The 21,045-nt window shown below is 40.1% G+C and overlaps 1 protein-coding gene across 2 annotated transcripts in view; it reads right to left on the bottom strand.

The window, feature by feature from the left end:
• Nucleotides 1-21,045, bottom strand: part of LOC149222997 (uncharacterized) — an 86,796-nt gene that overhangs the window by 1,876 nt on the left and 63,875 nt on the right. For both annotated transcript variants that reach the window (XM_089385707.1, XM_089385706.1), the window contains one exon: nt 69-1,207. In XM_089385707.1, the coding sequence (XP_089241833.1) occupies nt 69-1,207 (1,139 nt within the window). The remainder of the gene's footprint in view (nt 1-68; nt 1,208-21,045) is intronic.

Genomic DNA, 21,045 nt, shown 5'->3' with positions numbered 1-21,045 from the left:
ATACTTGTAACAAGCAAATACCCTTCTTAGAAGTTACTAAAATCACTTAAGATAGTTACAGAAAATACCTTTGTTTCAAATGATCACCTTCTGTCACCCCTTTCACATATTCAGTAATTGTAAATTTCTGGCCATGGCGCCATTGATTTGGATCCACTGAGGCCGTTTCTTGGGCAAGCAATCGACGAAACAACAAAGCAAAAAGAACTACAACAAGACATATTACCAAGATGGTTTTCCACAGTACTAACCAAATGAATGACTTTTGACATAGTATAACCATATAATCAGGAAGACTTGCTTGCATTGGGATCACAAGAATGCTGGAAGACATGGCCAGCTCAAGATCGCGGTAGACCACTGATGCTGAAAAATCACTTTGATAGGAAATCAACAGCTCAATGGACTCTCCTGGAACTAGAGAGAATCTATTGCATGTGTGTACCCTGAAGCCATCTGAACCACAAGTCTTACCAGCTACCTCAATTGTGTTCACTGCCAGAGGCATATCTCCAGTATTTTTAGCCAAAAAGGCTTTCAGAAGAGACTTATTACAAACCTTCATCCCCGCCCTATGGAAAAAATGATTGGAGTAAAACTTCATGGCACCTATGGTAGATGGCGGAATGGATGGCTTTTGGACATTAAAGTGCAATGCTTGGATAGGTTGAGATCCCTCGAGAAAAGTTAAATTGACAGAACCTCCTGCTCCTTGAAGAGGCAGCCATTCTACACCTGAAAGATTATTCTTTATGAAAACTGAACTTGTCCAAACACATCTCTTTGAGGGACGAAAAAATATAGGACCAAACGAGGCCTTTCCATAAGGATGAACTTTTGCTTCTGTTACTCCATATTCAGGCAAAAAGAACACATTTGTATAATGAGGACCGCTATCATCAGTGGTTTTGGTTGTTAGTTTATTGGCAGTCAGATAAGGATGGTTCGGCTCCCAATTTTCCCAGACTTCCCCATCCTCCTTGCATTGAGCGGCAACTGATTCTGAGCTAAGAATGAGCTGCATTACTACAGGCTGCTCACTTGGGTTACTCACATTGACCCATTTTGAGCCTTCTGTGCCAATCTGAATCATAGAATACATTATCTCTGACTGGACTAGTACAGACAAGTTTTCTGAAGCTCCCTGTGATTTCCAGTCCTTTAAGAACAATTCATTTGCTTCACTCACAAACTCCAAGCTTTTATCCTGCCATGTCAACAGAAAAAAGTCATTCAACCTGAAGAGACATTGAGGTAACATGCAAAATACATAGACAAGAAACTTTGACAACTAAGAAACGAGTGGTCTGAACTACTACTAAAGACCACCAAAACTACACAATATGATATCCACATGCACTTTAGAAATGTTGCTATGCAAAGTACACTTGTTAACGCAAGATGAGGACACAAAAGCATTCATTGTAAAATCGATCATGCTAATTTTCTTTTTATGTAAGTGTAGATGTCTTGGATTCTCTACTGCATCGCAAAGCCTCCACAAAGCAATTATGTCTTATATTGCGCACAGTTTAAAAGCCAACCATCATATATATATATATACATCTTTATGCCATGTCTCACTATAGTTTACATGCCTAGCATTGTGACCTTGTTATGGAGAATTCACAGAATCTGAAGAATATAGATTTTTAGATTATTTTTCATATTGACTGGATGTTGTGGGAACATAAGTGACCACATAACAAATATTAAATGCAATACAAGATGACAAAAGAAATGCAGACAAAAATTAAGGTACACTGCAGTTTTCTGAAACATGGCCATTTTTGGAAAACCACAAATTCTTTATTAAATCTCCCGAAAGTGCAATTATGGGTAACAAACAAAGCAGTGACACCCTTATAAGTTGTAACTGAAGCAGTGACGTTATTATTGACTAATTTGCAGATTCAAATGTTGCATGTTCGGTTTCTCCCCACGAGCAGAATTGGGGATGATTTCTTTCTGAAGTCCAGGTTGACTTACAAAATTCCAGGGTTTAAACATCAAATTTGAACTGACTAAAGCATTTCGGGAAACAAACTCTGTAAATCAAACAGAAACAAAGAGACATAAAATGATTGACAAAAAAACAAGACAGAAAATTCAAACTAAAAAATTTACATTGTGACAAAGTAAAATGAAACAAGTCAGAATGATTTATTCACTATAGATATTTATTAGTAAATACTAATAGATATCTAAAACCCAATAGAAAGGTTGAAATGATCCAAGAAGGTCAAGAATTGCTGAAAGTGACAAGCAGATGTAGATGCAGTCATAGACAAAATTATCAAATGTGATAAGTGATGATCAAACAAGGTATATGCAAACATTTGTCAATGTCACAAGGAGTATGAAGATGCTTTTCTAAATCTGCTGAAGAATTACAGTCTTCATGTTAGTCAAATAAGGATTATTCAATAAAAGACAAATTTTGAGCATTAGATTTCTTTCACTCATGTTCGCAAATACAATCAAACCAGAAGTTGCACAAAGCACATGTGTCACATCTCTTCACCAAAATGAGTATAGGAACTACTTGAGGTGCTGCACTTGTTATCTACAAAATAATGGCAATTATCATTTCTAGTGGGTAAAGTTTGGATTGTTGTAGAGGCCAATCGTGACTACCTTTCATTAAAGGATTTATCTTGATTTTTGGATATATTTTCTGAAGCATACCCATCTCTTCAATGTGTGGCCATCTCTACAAGGTGCCTGGCCATCTCTACAAGGTGCCTACCCCCTTTCAAGTAATCACTAGATGTGCCAGGACACCTATTGTGAAAATTTCTGAATCGAGCAAGTCAGAAATCCTATTACCTACTTGTGTTCTTCAGTTTAACAAGTTATTTTCAGAATTCTTCAGAAAATATTAATGTAAATACACTGCAGTCTGCAGCCAACACCACTATACAGATCAAGTACTGAAAAATAAATGAGACAACCTTACAAATGACACACTTATTTTTGGATTAAATGTCCCCGGAAAAACCCAATGGGGGAAAACCAGTGCAGCAGATATGCGGGTTTTATTAATAAGCAGATTTCTGAATACAAATTGGGTGCCAAATCCGGCTCACCCAACAGAGAATAAACCCGGCAGAAGTACCTCTATCCGGAGACATATTTTGGTGAATCCAGCCACTGGATGAACAAACCCCACAAGTGACTATGTTGTCCCCAGTGCTAGGCAGCAATGGCTGCTCCAAGCTCTACGTTGGAACTGCATCACATCCTCTAGAAGCTGCGTCACCCTCCCAGTGGGCCTTCCCGGCTCAAAAATTCGATATGTTGAAGTTGAACTGCTAGTCGATCTGCATCACAGACACCCCAGCACTACCTCTAAGTGACTGCATCAGCTCCTCTAGCCTCTGCGTCACCCTTTCTGGAGCTGTGTTGTCTCCCCTGGTGCTGCTCTGCCTCTCTGCTATGTATTCTCGGCCTTGGACTGAAGTCCCTCTGTCGAACTGCCCCTCTGCTAGAGATCTCCTCAATCGATTTTCCTCCTGAAAACATCTCACTTCAGAAAATCGATTTTCTCAACGGTCGTGATCTAATCTCTAATCAACAGCTAAGATTAAATTAGAGTTGATCATCGTCTCTTAGAAGCTTCTCACCCATATTTTCATTAATACCCATTAACATTTTAATTTTCCTAAGTTTAGACTTAGGAACCCCATTAAAAATATTAATTATTTTAATAAAATACAATCCAGGTGGAATTTCACCAAAAAAAAATTGGGTCTTGGAGATCTCATGTGTTCTAACTTCTATCCCCTCCACAAAATTTCGGAGCTAGAGCACATTCGATGCTACCCAAAAATCAACACTCCCTCTTAGCAAGGAATGTGCTCTAGCAATACTTCCCAGCAGAAGCATCACACTAATCCACAACATCAGTCCTCTGCACTGCTGATGCTCGGCTTGCTACCCTTCATCCACTGCACTGGTGCAATCTCTATTGTTGCCCATGACACTGCCATTGTTACTACTACATCTGTACCGCAGCTCCCTCTCAATATGTTGCATCATGCTGCCCATAGCACTGCCATTGCTAACTGTTGCACTGCAACTCAGTTGTTGAGAAGTAAGCAACTGAAAAAGTCACCCAAAAGTTGATATGTTGGTTAGTCTGGATACCCCGTGATGTTGAAGCTACCTTTGCTGCTAATCTGTGTTGGCCCTTTGATGCTACTACACTGTTGTCGTATCTGCTCTGTGCCTCCCACACTACTAAACACTCTACTGCATTGCTTCAGACCTTGGCACTCTAGCTCTGCCACTGTTGCTCCAACATCCCTCGCACCCACTGACTCTCGTCATTTTGCTACTGTCATTAAGGGCTCCCATAGCCATATGTGATCCAAGAGTTTGGGCACCTCAAGGATCCTGCCATTTCTATAGTCCCCCCGACTACAGCGCAATATCGCCCCAGCTCTTCTATAGAGGTGCATGAGCACTCATGGCGCAATCCTCATCATCGTCCTCTTTGTCAGCGTTCGCTAAAGCAGCCTTTGAGTCAGGTTTCTCCTCCTTGCCCTTCTTATGAGGGGACTTTGTGGCGAAATGACCCATTTCTCCACATCTAAAGCATCTGACTTCAGATATGTCATTTTTCTCTCTTTTGTTGCCCTTGTCTCGCTGATGCGAGAGCTGCATCCTCCTCTTCCTCCTTGACTATGATCCCTTTGTTGCTGCTTCTCGCCTTGGTCAACCGTCTGATCTCTTCTTGTCGAAGAGCTGCCCACATCTCCTCCCAATTGGGAAGAGAAGCCTTGCCCAAGATACTTTAGAAAAAGGTTTCCCAGTCTTCAGTGACTGCATTCAGGGTAGCCCTGACCATAAATTCAGGATCTGGTGTAGCCCCTACCGAAGTTAGCTGGTCATGGATCCCTTGCAACTTAAAAAGGGATCGATTTCTTCTCCCTTCTGCATCTGAAACTGTCTCAACTGACTCTCAAGCAACATCTTCCACTGAACGGAAGTTCCCTTGTACAAGGTGGTCAAGGCCTCCCACATTTCCCTTGTTGTGTCCTTCTCAACAATATGTGGGATCACATGATCCTTGACCCCGTCCAAGATCATGCACTTCACTTTTGCCTAAGCCTCCTCGTACTTCTTGAGAGGATCAACATCAACTGGAATAGCAACCGTCTTCAAGGCATAATCCTTGATGAAATTTTTATCCAAAACTGCCAAGATCCTGGCCTTCCAGATGACGAAGTTGGATGCTCCATCCAACCTATCCTGATCCCTCAGTCCATTAACTGCCATCTCTACTCAAATGAATGTCAAACTGGTTCTCTTCTCCCTCTTTCGCTGTTGCCCCAGCAAAACTCGGATCTGGATTTCTTTGGCACTAGAAATCCTCTAAGGAACAAGCTCCCTCTAAATTTCGATTTCCTTCACGGAAATCCTTCTGCCAACCACTATCGAACCACTCCTCTCTGATCTCTCTTTGCTGCTGCTTAGCACTGGATCTAGATTTCTTGGCAAGAAATCTTCTGAGGAACTGATTCCCTCTACTTTGCTTCTACCCCACTAGGTATTGTTCTGCACCAACAAAATCAGCACCCCACCAGCAACTCTAGATGAAATTTTCACTACACCTCTAGCCCCGACAACTGGAAAAACGAGACTCAACAGTCTCTGTGTTGGCCCAGTAATCATTGCATTGCCCTCTGCAGCAACAACGTCACCCAATCAGGCTGACGCAGGCTCTGCGTGAGCCTCCCTTGGTGACTGTGTCACCCCTCCTTTGCTCTCTCGACCAGAAACTGCACTATCTCTCGGGACAGTTGTCTTCAGCACAAATTTTCCTCTGTCCTTTCACCGATGGCTTCAGTCCTCCTTGATCTGCAATCGCTCTGATACCATGTGAAAAATTCTGAATCGAACAAGTCAAAAATCCTACTGCAGTAAACTGATTTACATTACCTACTTGTGTTCTTCAGTTTAACAAGTTATTTTCAAAATTCTTCAGAAAATATTAATGTAAATACACTACAGCCTACACCAATATACAGATCAAGTACTAAAAAATAAATGAGACAACCTTACAAAGGACACACTTATTTTTGGACTAAACATCCCCAAAAAAACCCAATGCGGGAAAACTGGTGCAACAGATATGAGGGTTTTATTATTAAACAAATTTATGAATACAACTAGGGTACCAAATCTGGCTCACCCAACAGAGAATAAACCCGGCAGAAGTACCTCTATCCAGAGACAAATATTTTGGCAAATCCAGTAACTGGATGAACAAACCCCACAGGTGACTGTGTTGTCCCCAGTGCTGGGCAGCGATGGCTACTCCAAGCTCTGCGTTGGAACTGCGTCACCTCCTCTAGGAGCTGCATCACCCTCCCAGTGAGCTTTCCCAGCTCAAAAAATCGATATGTTGAATTGTTGCTCGATCTACCTCACAAAAACCCCAGCACTCCCTCTAAGTGACTGCGTTAGCTACTCTAGCCTCTGTGTCACCCTTTCTAGAGCTGCTATGTATTCTCGGCCTTGGACTAAGGTCCCTCTGTCGAACTGCCCCTTTGCTAGAGATATCCTCAATCGATTTTCCTCCTAAGAACTTCTCATTTCAAAAAAACGATTTCTCTATCTCTCTGTGTATGTTCTCCAACTGACCCCAAGCCTTCCTTTATACTTTTCCTGTTGAGAAATCAACGATCGTGATCTAATCTCTAATCAACAGCTAAGATTAAATTAGACTTGATCCTCATCTCTTAGAAGCTTCTCACCCATATTTTCATTAATACCCATTAATATTTTAATTTTCTTAAGTTTAGACTTAGGAACCCCATTAAAAATATTATTTATTTTAATAAAATACAATCCGGTTGGAACTTCACCAAACGGTTTCTGGGTTATGAGAATCTCATGTGTTCTAGCCCCTCCACAACATTTCAGAGCTAGAGCACATCCGATGCTACCCAAAAATCAACATTGTCCAAACAAGACATGGATTGAGCTATTAGGAGACATGTATAGAAAGAACATCCATACCACGTGGATTTGTATACCACATGGATGATACATTCGGAGTGTCTCCACACAGAAGTGGTCTTTTACCTAAACCATTTTCTAGAACTTAGGTTTAACATTATCATCCACCCTCCTTATAAATGCAAGCACTAGACACATGCCCTCAAAATTCCCCTGGGTCAATGTCGAGTTGACTATCACAATCTCTGGATCAAGACCAATCAACAACTAGATAAGATCTTCTAGCTATGTCACTCACAAACTCTAGAGATAGAGGTTCATCTCATTTTTTTGTTGTCCACTTTATTACGAGAACAAAGTTACAATTTATTATTATTTCATGATTCAAGCCTTTCCACCTTCTTCTACTACCTTGACCAATGAACTTGCTCTCTTCATGAGAGAGGTTTTTAGATATATATCTCAATGTTCACATTGATGGCCTTAGTCAAAAGCCCTCAAGAGCATCACCCCATATTTCCTGGTTACCACCTCTAAGAGGAGAAACAAACAACAATGAAAGACCCAAGATACCTCAAAGCTCAAATTGAGAAGACCTTCAGTCTCCTCTTGACCCCCAACCCCAAGGGGCTAATGGACCTCCTTCTTGAGGCCTATGAGGATCTTCTCCATATCACAAGCCATACACCACCACACTAGGAGATATGCGAGTTCCAGCTGAGCTTCCCCCTACCCAACCCCTCCCCACCAACATACTAAACAAATTCAACGATGTAGTCAAGTCTCTATCAATAATTTTTTCTCATTAGCCTCAGATGTTGGGAAACCTAGACTCCCTTGTTCTTGTGCCCCCACAGCGTCATACAACCAATCCCCTTTAGTCCTGACCACTCCCAGGAGGATATCATCTATGAATTCATTCACCCTTTAAAAATGCTTGATGACTCTACCAGCAAGCCAACCATTCGATCTCATCACTTATCCTTGATTGACAACTCAAGGAGGCCTTAACATCCTTTCTTTTGCTTAGTATTAGGAAATTCAGAGCCTCTCAATCTATAGCACTTCTATTGCAGCTACACCTTATCTTATATTCTCTATTTTTAACTTTTTAAGCTCTTTATCTAGACATTTAGCAGCTAATCTCTAGCCAGCTCTTAGATCTTAGAGAGTACTGTACTATATTTATTGATGAGAACCAATAGGGCAAATATTTAGGGATTTCCAATAAATGACTTCATTTTCAAATTAGTAAGCCATCCTCTATTGTCCATCCTCCACTTCATTGATTTGTAATCAATTAAGAATTGCACTGCAATCATTGACAAGAATTAATTGTCAAGTCAAAGTGTGCAAGATTCCATAAATGGAATGTGGGTGTAAAATATCTTGTAAATACTTCTAGCATTTTTTAACTCTCAGCCTATATTCCTTATTTGGACAAGTTATATTTAGAAAGGCAAGTGTGAAAGTTTGGCACAGTACTTGAGCTAATTGTGCACATCAGGCTAAATATGTATTCATTGTGCCTTTAACATGTGCATCTTGTTCTTTTGTGTTCTTGCTTTCTTGTTTCCTTGCTCTCATATATTTTCAATAACGATCATAAATCAATTTTCAAATGGTATCATTGCCTGAAATCAAGAATAATGGGTTTGAAAATTTTGGTGTTGCCTGGAAATTTAATTTCTATCCAACAATCTCATTGGACTCCCACTTCCAGTTTCTATGGGATTGTTTGAAATCCCCATTCAAGGTTTCCTTCTCTTGTAAGTTGAGTGATTAGCAGCCCAGGCCCCAAAGTCATCTCCACAAAGGTTTTTGTGGGTTTTGCTATGCCATCACCATCATCCATTCACAAAATCATGAAGTTGCCGATTTTCTACCAATTTTCATTTATTCTGCACAACAACTCTATCTTATGTGGATTCCACATGATCCTGTTTGTTTCCCTAAAAATCTTACACCTCTTCAGCCCAAAACTTGCAGAAAACCTGAGATACTCATAACTTATCATTGGGCAAATAATTTCACAAATTCCTGCTACTGCCCCACAAAACCCTCCTGCAAACCCACAAAATGATGAACTGAAGTTTTCTAGCAAATGTTCATGCTTCTATGGAAGAGATCCCTGAGTCCTGATTTTACATTGGTCCAGATTTTGACGAGAGTTGACATTTTACTACCATTTTCCATGAATTATCATCACTTGGAAGCTTGAGCTTGAATTTTATCAACCTTTATCAATTTGGCATTCCATGACTCTGTTACAAATTGCCTACTACTCAACATAAACATAATTGCATCTCTGTTGCATTTTGTACATTTTTAAAGATGGTTGTTCCAATACTCTACAGGATAACCTTTTTTTTTTCTTTTTTTTCGTGTAAAATAAAATTCTATTGATCAAACAAGATGGCACATACATAGAAGTTCTTGGCTGCCCTGCTCTGCCACTTGGGAAACCAAACTAGTGGCAAAACCTTGAGCATTTAATGATCTTAGTTTGCCAGCCAAAATTATAGCCAAAGACCAAAAAAGATCTCAGCCAAAGCTGAATACTGTCTAGCCAGTCAAATCTATCTGAACTATAAACTGATAAACACAAGCACAAACATAGAAAGCAGAGATGAAATATAAAACTAAGAGGAGTCTAAACAAACCACTTCAAAGGAATCCTTGCCATGTAAAGGAGAGCTGCCAGAATCTGGAGGATTGCCCAGGTGGTCTTCTATCCTCTTCATCCTTCTGTCCAGTGACTTCATGTACAGCTGGAGTTCATCCAGAATTAAGATGCCTCTCTCAGTGACGTTCAATCCATCCTGTATAGACTGTGGAGTGTGTTCCCTGAAATACTGAGCTGATGACTCAACCTGCTAACATGTGCATGACCCTTCATGGCCTTGATAATGAGCTGCAAGCACATTGCTTTTCATTCTAACACGCAGATTGAAGGGAAGATGCCGACGTGAAAGAAAATGGACAGGCGAAGGGTGACTGTGAGTTGAGGAAAGCCCAGTTCTAAAGACAAGTGAGAACGTGGACAGCAGAACAATAGTTGTTCCTACAGCTACAGATTTATTCTTCTAGTGTATAGAAATTAGAAAATATTTGGTTTAATGAATGTCTCTGAGCAGGATTTGAGTTTTTTAATTACTTCAGGAAATCGCTAGAAAAGATGCCCCCTTGATAGCATCATTCCTCTACTTCATTTCATGCACAAACTGATGGGCTTTCAGATATGGTGAATAGAACCTTGGCCCACTCTCTCTGTATCTATTATCAGAAAAATAAGTGGGATAGGTATTTAAACATCATATAGCACAGCCATGATAGGACTGGTTATGCATCCATGCATTTGAGGCATTCTATGGATTCCAGCCTATAGCTTCATATGAAAACCCAAGTTCTCCACCTATGCTTGCTGAACATGCACAGGAGCAACACAAAGCTACAACATTTATCAAGAATCTTGCCAAAATACCCACAAGGGTATTCAACATATCTGGATCAGGAACTGACAAAGTACAATGAATTTCATGTTCAGCATCAAATTCCTCATCAATTCAAGTTTCTCAAGGGTATGTTTGCATTTAGACAAGCAAAGGTTTTCCGATGAGCAGCATCATGACGCCAAACCCAGTATGGGCTTCACACCATTACTCAGGCAGTTGGCTCCAATGCCTATTGTTTGGATGATCAACTCCGTGTCCACACTCTTCATATCTATCATTATAAAATTAAGCAGTGGGATAGCTAAACTACACACAATTTAGCATCTAGATGAGGACAACTCTATCATTTATCCAAAATACAGTTCCAGATTTTCAGCCTCCATTGCAACAAGAAAATTTGTTCAATGTCCATACAGGTACTACAAGAAGCTAGTAGACAACTAGCCACCTACTTGATTGGAAGAAAAGGAACTTTTACTACATAAGCCAGTGGTTGTCTCAATCCAACTCTTCAGCAGTAGTTTCCCCATTTATTGCAGAAATTAGAAACAAATTCTTTGAACAGGGAAGAAATGATGAGATCCCCTCTTCAAAGTCGGAGCATGTAAAGTTTCCATCAATGGAGAGTGTGTTAGAATTTTAATTATAAAAATACAAAGTGAGAGATGAGATATGTAGAAATAAAATTCCAGCAATGGCATCATTCAATACCATAAGGGCAATTCCCTATAAATTGATTCATTAGGTAGTTGACCTTCACAGATGACATAACTACCTCACATCAATGACCCTTTATTAATTATGTCCAAGATAAAGACATTCTATTATCAAAGTCACTCATCTTACATTGATTTTTATTGGAGTGTTAATATTCCAACAAAGTGGTTGTAAAATATCTTGTGTTAAAATTTTAATTATAAAAATACGAAGTGAGAGATGAGATATGTAGAAATAAAATTACAGAAATGGCATCATTCAATACCATAAGGGCAATTCCCTTTAAATTGATTCATTAGGTAGTTGAGCTTCCCAGATGACATAACTACCTCACATCAATCACCCTTTATTAATTATGTCCAAGATAATGACATTCTATTATCAAAGCCACTCATCTTACATTGATTTTTATTGGAGTGTTAACATTCCAACAAAGTGGTTGTAAAATATCTTGTAGATAGACTTTAAATTTTGTTTTTAATGTCTCACCTATTTCCTTGTTGGATAACTTATATTTAGATAGCCAAATGTGCAAGCTTTCCATGGCACTTACACCTTGTACATCCCAAATATATACCCACTGTACTTGTTACCCACCAAAAGAGTAGGTAAGCCATAGGAGAAAACTTTTATCCTCTTTGTACAGCCAGCCAGCCAACAGCCCTATATGATCAGGACATAACATTATGCCAGGATCCTCCCCCTCTTGCTCCAGTCAGATTTCTCTCCCATCCGACATTCCTTCTTGGAGGAAGGTAGGATCATCCATTACCAGGTACTTTAAACATGTTTATAATCATGTGCTTTCACTTAATGTTATGGAAATATTAATATGGATCACAGGGCAAAACTGGATAATTGACCAATCTCAATTGTAATCTTGTTCTCTTACTTCACCTGGGAGGTTAAACTTTGATTCTAGTCAAGTGGAACCTCCTCTCAGGCCCTAGGATTTTAGAAAGGGCACTACTAGGGAAGCACTAATTGATGTAGCATGTCCAAGGCAATCCGTAATTACCATTTTGCATCTCTCCATGTTATTCATTTCCATTCTTCGGGTGGGTGGTCATTGGGATTGGCACACTTCATCTGCATCCCTGAGTCTAGGCCCATAAACTTAGCCCTAGAGGTTGATGCAGCTAAAAGAAAAAAGCATAAAAAGCCACAATGAATGAAAAATGAAAAATGCAAAAGATTGTTTGGACATTAATTTGGCACATGGGCAAAAGCCGAAATGAGCTCTAACGCCCTCATTAGACAAAACCCATTTCTTCAAGCATCTAATGCTTAATCTAAACAAAGGAACTCCTATAAGTCCCAAAACCTTGATGAGTGAGAAACTGCCTCATCTTAAAGGGATAATGGAACATTTCAAAAGCAAACTTGGGCTCCTAAGCTATGCACCTAATAAAGACAAATCATAAAAATTAAAAAGCACAGCAAAGGGGTGTAAAAAGCAGGATGAGAAAAGGGATAACACATGCTTCCATGATTGCTCCCTCCTTACATCTATACATTCAAGATGTTGGACCACCATTAGCTGGTCACATGGCTATGGCACCTACATGTAACAGAACATATCCAACCATCCACAATTGACAAAAGAGAAGCTCCAAGATAAGATAGACCAATATCCACACATCAAAATTCATCCATAAAGCTCCAATTCATCCTCTAGAAAAAGTGCAAAATTCTCAAGAGAGAAAAAAGATCCAATCCAAAGTGATGATGAGCAAATGATTTCATCTCACTTGTATTTACACACTAATTAGGAGTTCGAATTAGCCTCCTTGGCCTACATAAGTCCCAAAATAAAATAATGTTCTAATAATTCAACTTTTGGTGACAAGCCCACCAAACTAGCAATAATTCAACTTTTGGTGACAAGCCCACCAAACTAGCTCATAAATGAAAGAATAAGCCTCTCAAGAGGTCAAAATAATAATTTATGCATGTCGTCGGGCCCTCTAAGAGGCCTAATGAGGTCCTTGGGTGCCAGAATGAAGATTAGGACCCTCAAAAGCAGTGGACAAGGAGTTGGCCCCTTGTAAATACATGTGGTTCTCCAAATGACACATGGGGGCACACAAGTGTCCTCGTGGGTCCCCAAACAAATCGAAGATGCCTGTAGATCACCTGCAAGGACTAGGATGATGGTGTAGGTGATGCCACATCATCGTGCAAGTCCTGCATCATCTGCCAAGTGTATGGTGCAAATCTAGGGCCAGTCGGTCATGACGGATCAAATGCATCTTCCTTGTCCAATAAGCGAACCACGAGCAATCCCTGCATGGTTGTCGGGATCCAATGACTGTTTTTTGCTGCTACGGAGGCCCATGGTTCTCAACACACACCCTACATGTGCCAATGTAGCCCTCTGGAGGATTAGGACCCCGTATACAGAGACCAAACCCAAGATGGAGACCATCTACAATCCTGCTTAAGATCCAATGCATCCCCTCGCCTTCTAGTACAAGAAGTCATTAGAGATGTGTCTGCCCTTACATAATGGGCTTCAATATGTGCCAATGTCTCCTAAACTCCAAATGGGGTTAACCAAGAATCCTATTAGGTGGTTTTTACCTTTAAAGGGGATAATATATTCAAGGTACATCCTTCAAAAGGTGGTTGCATGTGATAGATAGGTGAATGAAGGGAATGAAAAGGGGCAGCCCTGGGTCACATGCTAGGCTACAAGGGTAGTTAGTAAGAGGGAAGCCCACACTTGAATTTATAATGCATAGGAAGGAGGGAGCAATTGTGGTACATGAGGTGCCCCAGCCTTGATATTTCCACCCTTCTTTATATTCCTTTTGCCTTTTTATGATTTTCTTTGATCAACTACTCGGGGCTCAAGGGGTAAGAGCATGACGTATAAGATATAGCAGTGAATACCGCTTTTTGAGGTGGTTGAGACAATCATGGGTTCCTATATGATGAAAGAGGTTCATAGAACCTGCAGGAACCAGGGTGATGGCCATGATGATGTGGTAGAGCTCATGTATTGCCTCTTGCCCACGTGCTACATGTATTTGTCCCAGCCACCTTTTGCATTTTGTGGTACATTTTCTTGTTGAATGTGGTCAAATATGCTTTTATCTTTCTTTTTAGCAGAATCAACCTTCAGGCTTCATTCCAAGCCATGACCCAAGGTGTGGGCAAGGGGAAGGGGCAAGCTAACCCTATGTGGACCCAGTGGAGGAATGTGGACCCGGGTGGGAGAAATGATGAATGGGGTGATAATGAGTGGAAAGAGGGTAATATAAGCAGATAAGGGAGCGAGACCAGGGAATCAAAATCGGGGTTTCTCATGAAATACCATCCCTAAATCCAAATGGTCAGTAAAAGAGATCCCACGGGACTAAGGTTAATATCCAAAAGGTGGCTAGGGGATAAGGGAACAGACCTAACCCATTCTTTCCGCCGAATCCCCCATCAATCCATGCCCATAAGTGTCCATGATAGGCAAACTATAATACTCAATTACCAAATGACAAGGCATACCTTTAGGTCCCGGAAGCCCATCTTCAAACATATGATCATGGCAGATGGGCGAGGGACCACATGTTTGGCCCAGGTGACAGAGAAATGATACAATGAGCTAGTTGGTGACTACAAGGGGTTGATGATTGCCAACTGAGGACCATCTTGGAGAAAAAATATTCTCCTAGGGATATCACCCACAAAATAGTGGGTAACATCCCTAACATTAGGTATGGTCCACTATGATGCATTTATGGTCATTGTCCCTAATAATTGTTGATTTCAATTGATCTTGAGAGAGTTTTGTCAGATGATGTTATCATAGTAGCAAAGGGCCCCTTGCGAGTTGGTCTTCATCGCATTCAACAACACTCCAAAGGTCATTATACCTGTCCAAAAAACAATTTTGACCTTGATGATGTAGTGTTGCCCCTCCAAACATGAGCATTGAGTTATGAGATGATTCCACATGGAACTTGACACTCATGACCCCTAGATGTTGAAACATTGAGCCATTGATGGTTTGGTGTTGGATTTATTAATGATGTGCCCAAATATACACTATTTGAAGGCCATTGCTTGTTCTGGAGCCAAGATGATGATTGGTTATCTTTGAGATGACATGGGAGGGCTTGCATGTCATTTGTAGACCCCAACACTTGAGCATGAGGGTACTGCATCATTCCTTCTACTCGTAAAAGGGTGACGTAGGGCACTTTGGTGATGACATCATAGTTTTGGAGGCACTTTTAGAGACATACCTATTGCATTTGGAGTTTTCCTTGGATTTTGGAGCACTCATGATCCATTTGTCACTTGCTTGTGGCATATTGAGCATTTATGGAGGATGACATCATAGTGGACGACTTTATTTCCCACAGGTGGGGGCTTATTTTGATATTTATTGTTATGTTTTTTGAGCTATATTGAGGTTGGCTTGTGACCTCTCACTTGTTGAACACTCAAGTAAACTTGTGTTTTATTCCTTTGATTGTAAAATTAGTGAAACTAAGGCAAGTTACTATTCATATAAACAAAGGAGACATTTTCCACTTATCATCACCACACACTCATTCACTCCTCTTTTAAAGAGTGTGAATTAGTCTCTTGTCTCTATGAGAATTTTGCATGTTTATTACATATTTTCTATATTCTGTGTATTGTATTTGCGTAACAGGGTTTCTATTTTGTGCCATAATATAATTGCTAAATGTTAAAATTGGAAACTAGGGCCAAACTCCATGTGGGTCTACTTATTCATGGCAGCTGATATTTTTCTTGGATTCCTCTCGTCGAGAGGTGTAGGATTGATCTAAAGATCATCCGATTTCGACATGTATTCATGGAGATATGAATTTATTTGTGTTATGGGACAATTCGTCAAGGTCAGCGAGCAACCAAATTGCCCCCACTTGTGCTCAACGTTTTAGTATAAAAAGAGTTGGCTTGCTAGTCATTTGAACACAGACTCTTCTTGTGATCTCTTCCTCTCCACTTTTCTTTGGGTTTTGGTGGAAGGAGGAGTCACTAAGAGGATACGCTGCCCTAAAGGGTTTGCCCCAACTCTAGACACTATCTAAAGGAAGTCTATTCGCTGCCCTAAGAGGAGATACCCTAGCCCTACTTACAGTCAAAATAAGAAGGCTCTACGTTGCCTTATATGTTGTCAAGGAAACATGCCCTAACCGCAGTCATGAAGGAGACTTAGGGAGGCTCCTCCGTTGTCCAAAAAGGGCTTCGATAAAGCAGCAAGGAGAAGCCTAAACGCTGGTCTAGAAGAGACCTTTCTTACCCTAGCCGCAGTAAGGAAGTGTTTTACCCACAGAATTATGGCCGCAGTCCTAGCCCTAGCTTTGAAGAGAATAAACCGCAGTTTTATGTGCCTTAACTGTAGTCAGTTCAAGCCCTAAACTGTTGTCAAAATATTGGCTCTCATGCATTGTTCAAAGGGTCCTAAATCCGCTGTCCTAAGGACAGATCTATACGTTGTTCCAAAGAGACCTAGACACAGTTATGTGTGTGCCCTATTCTCTGTTCAGAGACACCCTAAAGGCTGGCCCTATTCCACCGCAAGAGGACTCTATGTTGCCCCAAACACAGTCCTCAAAGGTGTTATAACCCGCTATTTAGAAAGAGTCAAAGACGCAGTCAGAAGGAGGTTTTACGTGCTACTTGTAAAAGCCTTTCACGATGTCATAAAGAAACTCTACGCTACCTAAATGATGTCATAGGAGAGGACCTTGAACGTTGTCCTTAAGTAACACTGTGTCATCAAGATTGTAACTATAGCCTAGTTGCTCTACTAGGATGCAAGCCATAGCAAGCAGCTAAGGCTGGTAATTGGATACAATATTGCAGTGTAGTGATGATGGACATGGAGTGATAAGTGACAGCATGATGGGAGCAACATGGTGCAGTAAGGTGCATGGAGAAACATGGTGCAGTATGGTGCATGGGCAACATGGTGCAGTAAGGAGCATGGGCAACATGGTGCAGTAAGGTGCATGGAGCAACATGGTGCAGTATGGTGCAGCACAATGGATGCAGCTTGATGATGATGGGTGCAGCAGCATGATGTGAGTAGTGTAGCAGCAAAATACATGCAGCAGTGTGATGATGATGTATTGCAGTATGCATAGTGCAATGAAGGGTACAATAGTGCAACATGAAGGATGCAGCATAGTGATTAGATGCAGCATGATGATGAGGTGCAGCACAATGTCGAGTGCAGCATGATGATGAGGTGCAGCACAGTGATGGAATCAATTTGGAGAATCAACTGAAGCAGTATGTCTTCACCTGAGTTCAGATCAGCCAACTCATGTGTTATCTTCATAGAGAAGATCTCTGTGATAAGTCAAAATGTTGACCTCTGACATATATGTACTATCTCTCTCTCTGTTGAACTATTGAACATAAGAAGAATTGATCAAGGGTTTCCCCACATTGGGGTTTATCCCTGGGTGTCCTCTTGTCTTGGCTTGTTTTTTGTCATTTATGTTTATGTTCTATCTGCATTTTACCATCATGCTAAATGTGATTGCTAATCTGGAATTGATATTGAGCTAATATGGAAAATTGAAGTAAATTTGATCTCAGCATAGAACATACCTAAAATTAACACTAAAATCTATCTTGAAATTTTGCTCCTTTATAACACGCAAAATTGTTTTCTAGGAAACCTTTAAGGGAACTCAAAGCTTGCATCCCTTAAATTTTAAATTCCCCCTAATGAAATTTCCACAAATTCACCAACTAGATATTATTTTCCTAACTTATTAGCAGCTTATTTGTTTACGACAAATAACAAATAATTCACTGATGCATTCTTCACAAATAAAATACGTTGCGAAATAATAAATTAGAATCTGCAAAATAAATGCACACACATAAAAATTGACACAATAACTTTTGGACTAACGCCCCCGGAAAAACCCCGAAGGGAAAACCAATATAGCAAATGAGGGTTTATTTTATTATGCAACAATCTAGATGCCTCACTGCAATCCTCCGATAGATATCTAGCAAAATCTCTAGGAGAGAATTTTCTCCGTTTGCAAATCAATTGGCCTCATTCTAGCCTGCTCGCACTGCTAGCCTGCACAAGTCATGCAGCCAATGAAACTACCTCCAATTGGGCCACCTAGCCTCCCTCTGCCTCTAGGAATGACTTGAGCTACCTTATGGGTGGTCTCTCAGCCTTCAGCAACTGAATCGATCTCTTGCTAGCACTAGCACTGGGGTTTCTAGCTCACTTGCACTGCATGGATGGTTTTTCTGCAAAATAATCCGACCTCCCTCTTTCTCACCTCTCTGGCACCAGAAAACTGTTAGGAAACTCCTCTGAAATTCTCCTTTGTTGCTCCCTCAATCATTGATGCTCTCCCTCTGGCTCAAACTCTTCCCTCGCTGAATCTTTGTGCACAGGGTAGCTCGATCTACATTGTTATTGCTGTCACAATTGTGTCTATCTCCATCCCATCAACTTGCTCCTATAATCTCTCATTGGAGCTTCAACAACCATGATTAGATCCACATCAACAACTAAGATCATCTTAGACTCAATCGGTGTGAGTCTCTAGAGCATTCTCGATCATCATTAATTAGTTCCCATTAATTAATCAATTTTCCTAAGTTGGGCATTTTTAATTATTGACCAATTAATTTAAATAAGTCGTTTCGCAAGCTTATCTCACGAAACTTTTTCTGGGTTTTGGATATCTCGTGTTCCTCAGTCTCTTAGACACAAAGCGAGACTAAACCACCTGTCTAATGCTACCAAAATCTAACACCCCTCACAAGGAAAATTGTTAGGGTTCTAAAAGTGGATGCCTTAGTCATCCCCCCTTACTCCATCAAGGTCACTCTCATTGATCTTTCCCCTAGAGGACTCCATAAAGCCCATTTCAGACAAGGCACTAGTCATAGTTGTGTTGATCAACCATATTTTTCATTAAATTTATCCCTCTTCATTCTTTTTCCTAAATACCTAGGGTTAGGCTAGTGTTTTTTGTGAAAAATAGTAAAAAGTAAATTTATGTTTAATGTTTTATGGTCCTTGAAGTAGGAAATGCATCAAGAAATAATATAATAGCAAAATCTAGTGTTATTGCATGTCGAACTCTCCTCTTTGAGGTTAACGTCATCATTTATTTCTTGTTTATGCACGATTACAACCATAAAACTCTAATAAAAACCCTAGATCCTTGGTATTTATTTGAAGGTCATGCCTCCTTTATTAATCAATCATTAAAAGACATTTTCTTTAGGCTATTATATGACATAGCATGCTCTATCATTGAAAATTTGCAAAACCCTAACTTATAACAGCCCTCTAATTGGTCTAAAAATAAAGCACTTTAACTTTGGCATAGAACATTAAGGCATTCTAGACTTCGCCAGTACCATATCTTGTCTTATAAAGTTGATATTAATCACATTTAGCCATTTTCATTGAATATCTTTATGTGAGCCTTTAGGGAAACCTCCCTTGCAGTTAAGACCACTTAAGACCAAGAGAAGGGTCGGTGAGGTGATAATGGCAACGATTTCTCTTATTGCCCTAAGGTTTGGCTCTACCTAGTGGGGCTTCACACTAGGCCCCCTAGATTTTGCAGCAACAGTACTCATATATACACCCATATAAGTAAAGAGAGTGCAAATTGTGAAGACAAATCCTTACACATCTCTTTCTTATGTGTGTTGTTACTTTCATGTTTATCTTCATTCTATATTTTCAGTTATAAGCACATGTTCTTACCATGTTGACTAACAAATATTACTCTTCTATCACAAGATATCAATCTTCCTCGTCGTTTCAACCCATTATTGTTTATATCAAGCAATGTTACAACTTACAAATGCCATTTCGGTGAAAATATCATAGAGGGTTCTAATACCCACGAAAAGTGGGTAACTCGTGGGAAAATACTTATTTTCTCGTTTAACAACGAGCAAGCAACCCTATGATGGCCCATAGATAGCTTTACATTAGATTTATCCACCTACGCTATGGTTAAAGCTCTCTCCACCATCTAACATGCAAGGAAGGTGGGCCATCTATCGAAGGGTACATTAACCATTTTCGTAATCATGTGCTTTCATTTAATGTTTTGGGACATGCCTATATGGATCATAGGCCAAGTTGGAAGATTGACCGCTCTTGGTTATATCCTTGTTCCCATGCTTCACCTAGGAGGTTATCCTTCGCCCCTAGTCCAATGTGACCTCCCTTGAGATCCTTCCTTCTGGAGGGGTGTGAAATATCCACGAATCATAGCAACTGGAAATTTATCTCCTAACTTATGCAGTTTATTTGTCTTCTATTAATTATTAACGACAAATATCGATAAACTCACACTGCAATTGTAATATTCCTAATTGGGAAATAACAGTAAATACCAAAAACATGAATTAGTAACAACAATTAAAGTTGAAGTCCAAGCACCCAAATCAAAACACCATATAAAATAAGCATAATAACAGAGCCATTTTATTAATCAATGGGAATCTAAGTACATAATGAGTATGAACAATGGAACATGGGCTTGTTATGCAAGCTATGCAAACCGCAAGTGAAATCTCGTTGTCCCAACTACTGAAATGGCTCCAAACTGATAATGCACACTACCCAAAAAAATTGTTATAGGCTGCCAAATGGAACTAGAAGTTCTGCTCAAAATAATGCCTGGAATGCTCTGAAATTGCAGCCATGAGCTCCTCTCCTCAAACCCAAAAATTCCCAAAAAAGATTTGACCATCTCCAAGCCAAAATCGAACCCACAAAGTGATGCAAATTCTCCAGCTAACTAACAATTCGCCCAGCTATAAGAATGAGGATTTCAACCCTGAATATCGCTCAAAAAAATCTAGAAAATTAGCTTCACAGTCTTCTCAATTAACCCACAAAAACCCAAAAAGG

This window comes from Pinus tabuliformis, chromosome Q (genome assembly GCF_031772625.1).
Source record: "Pinus tabuliformis cultivar Carrire ecotype Pingquan chromosome Q, CPIR1, whole genome shotgun sequence".
In the NCBI taxonomy this organism is placed as follows: domain Eukaryota; kingdom Viridiplantae; phylum Streptophyta; class Pinopsida; order Pinales; family Pinaceae; genus Pinus; species Pinus tabuliformis.
This window is presented reverse-complemented; position numbering and strand designations above follow the sequence as displayed.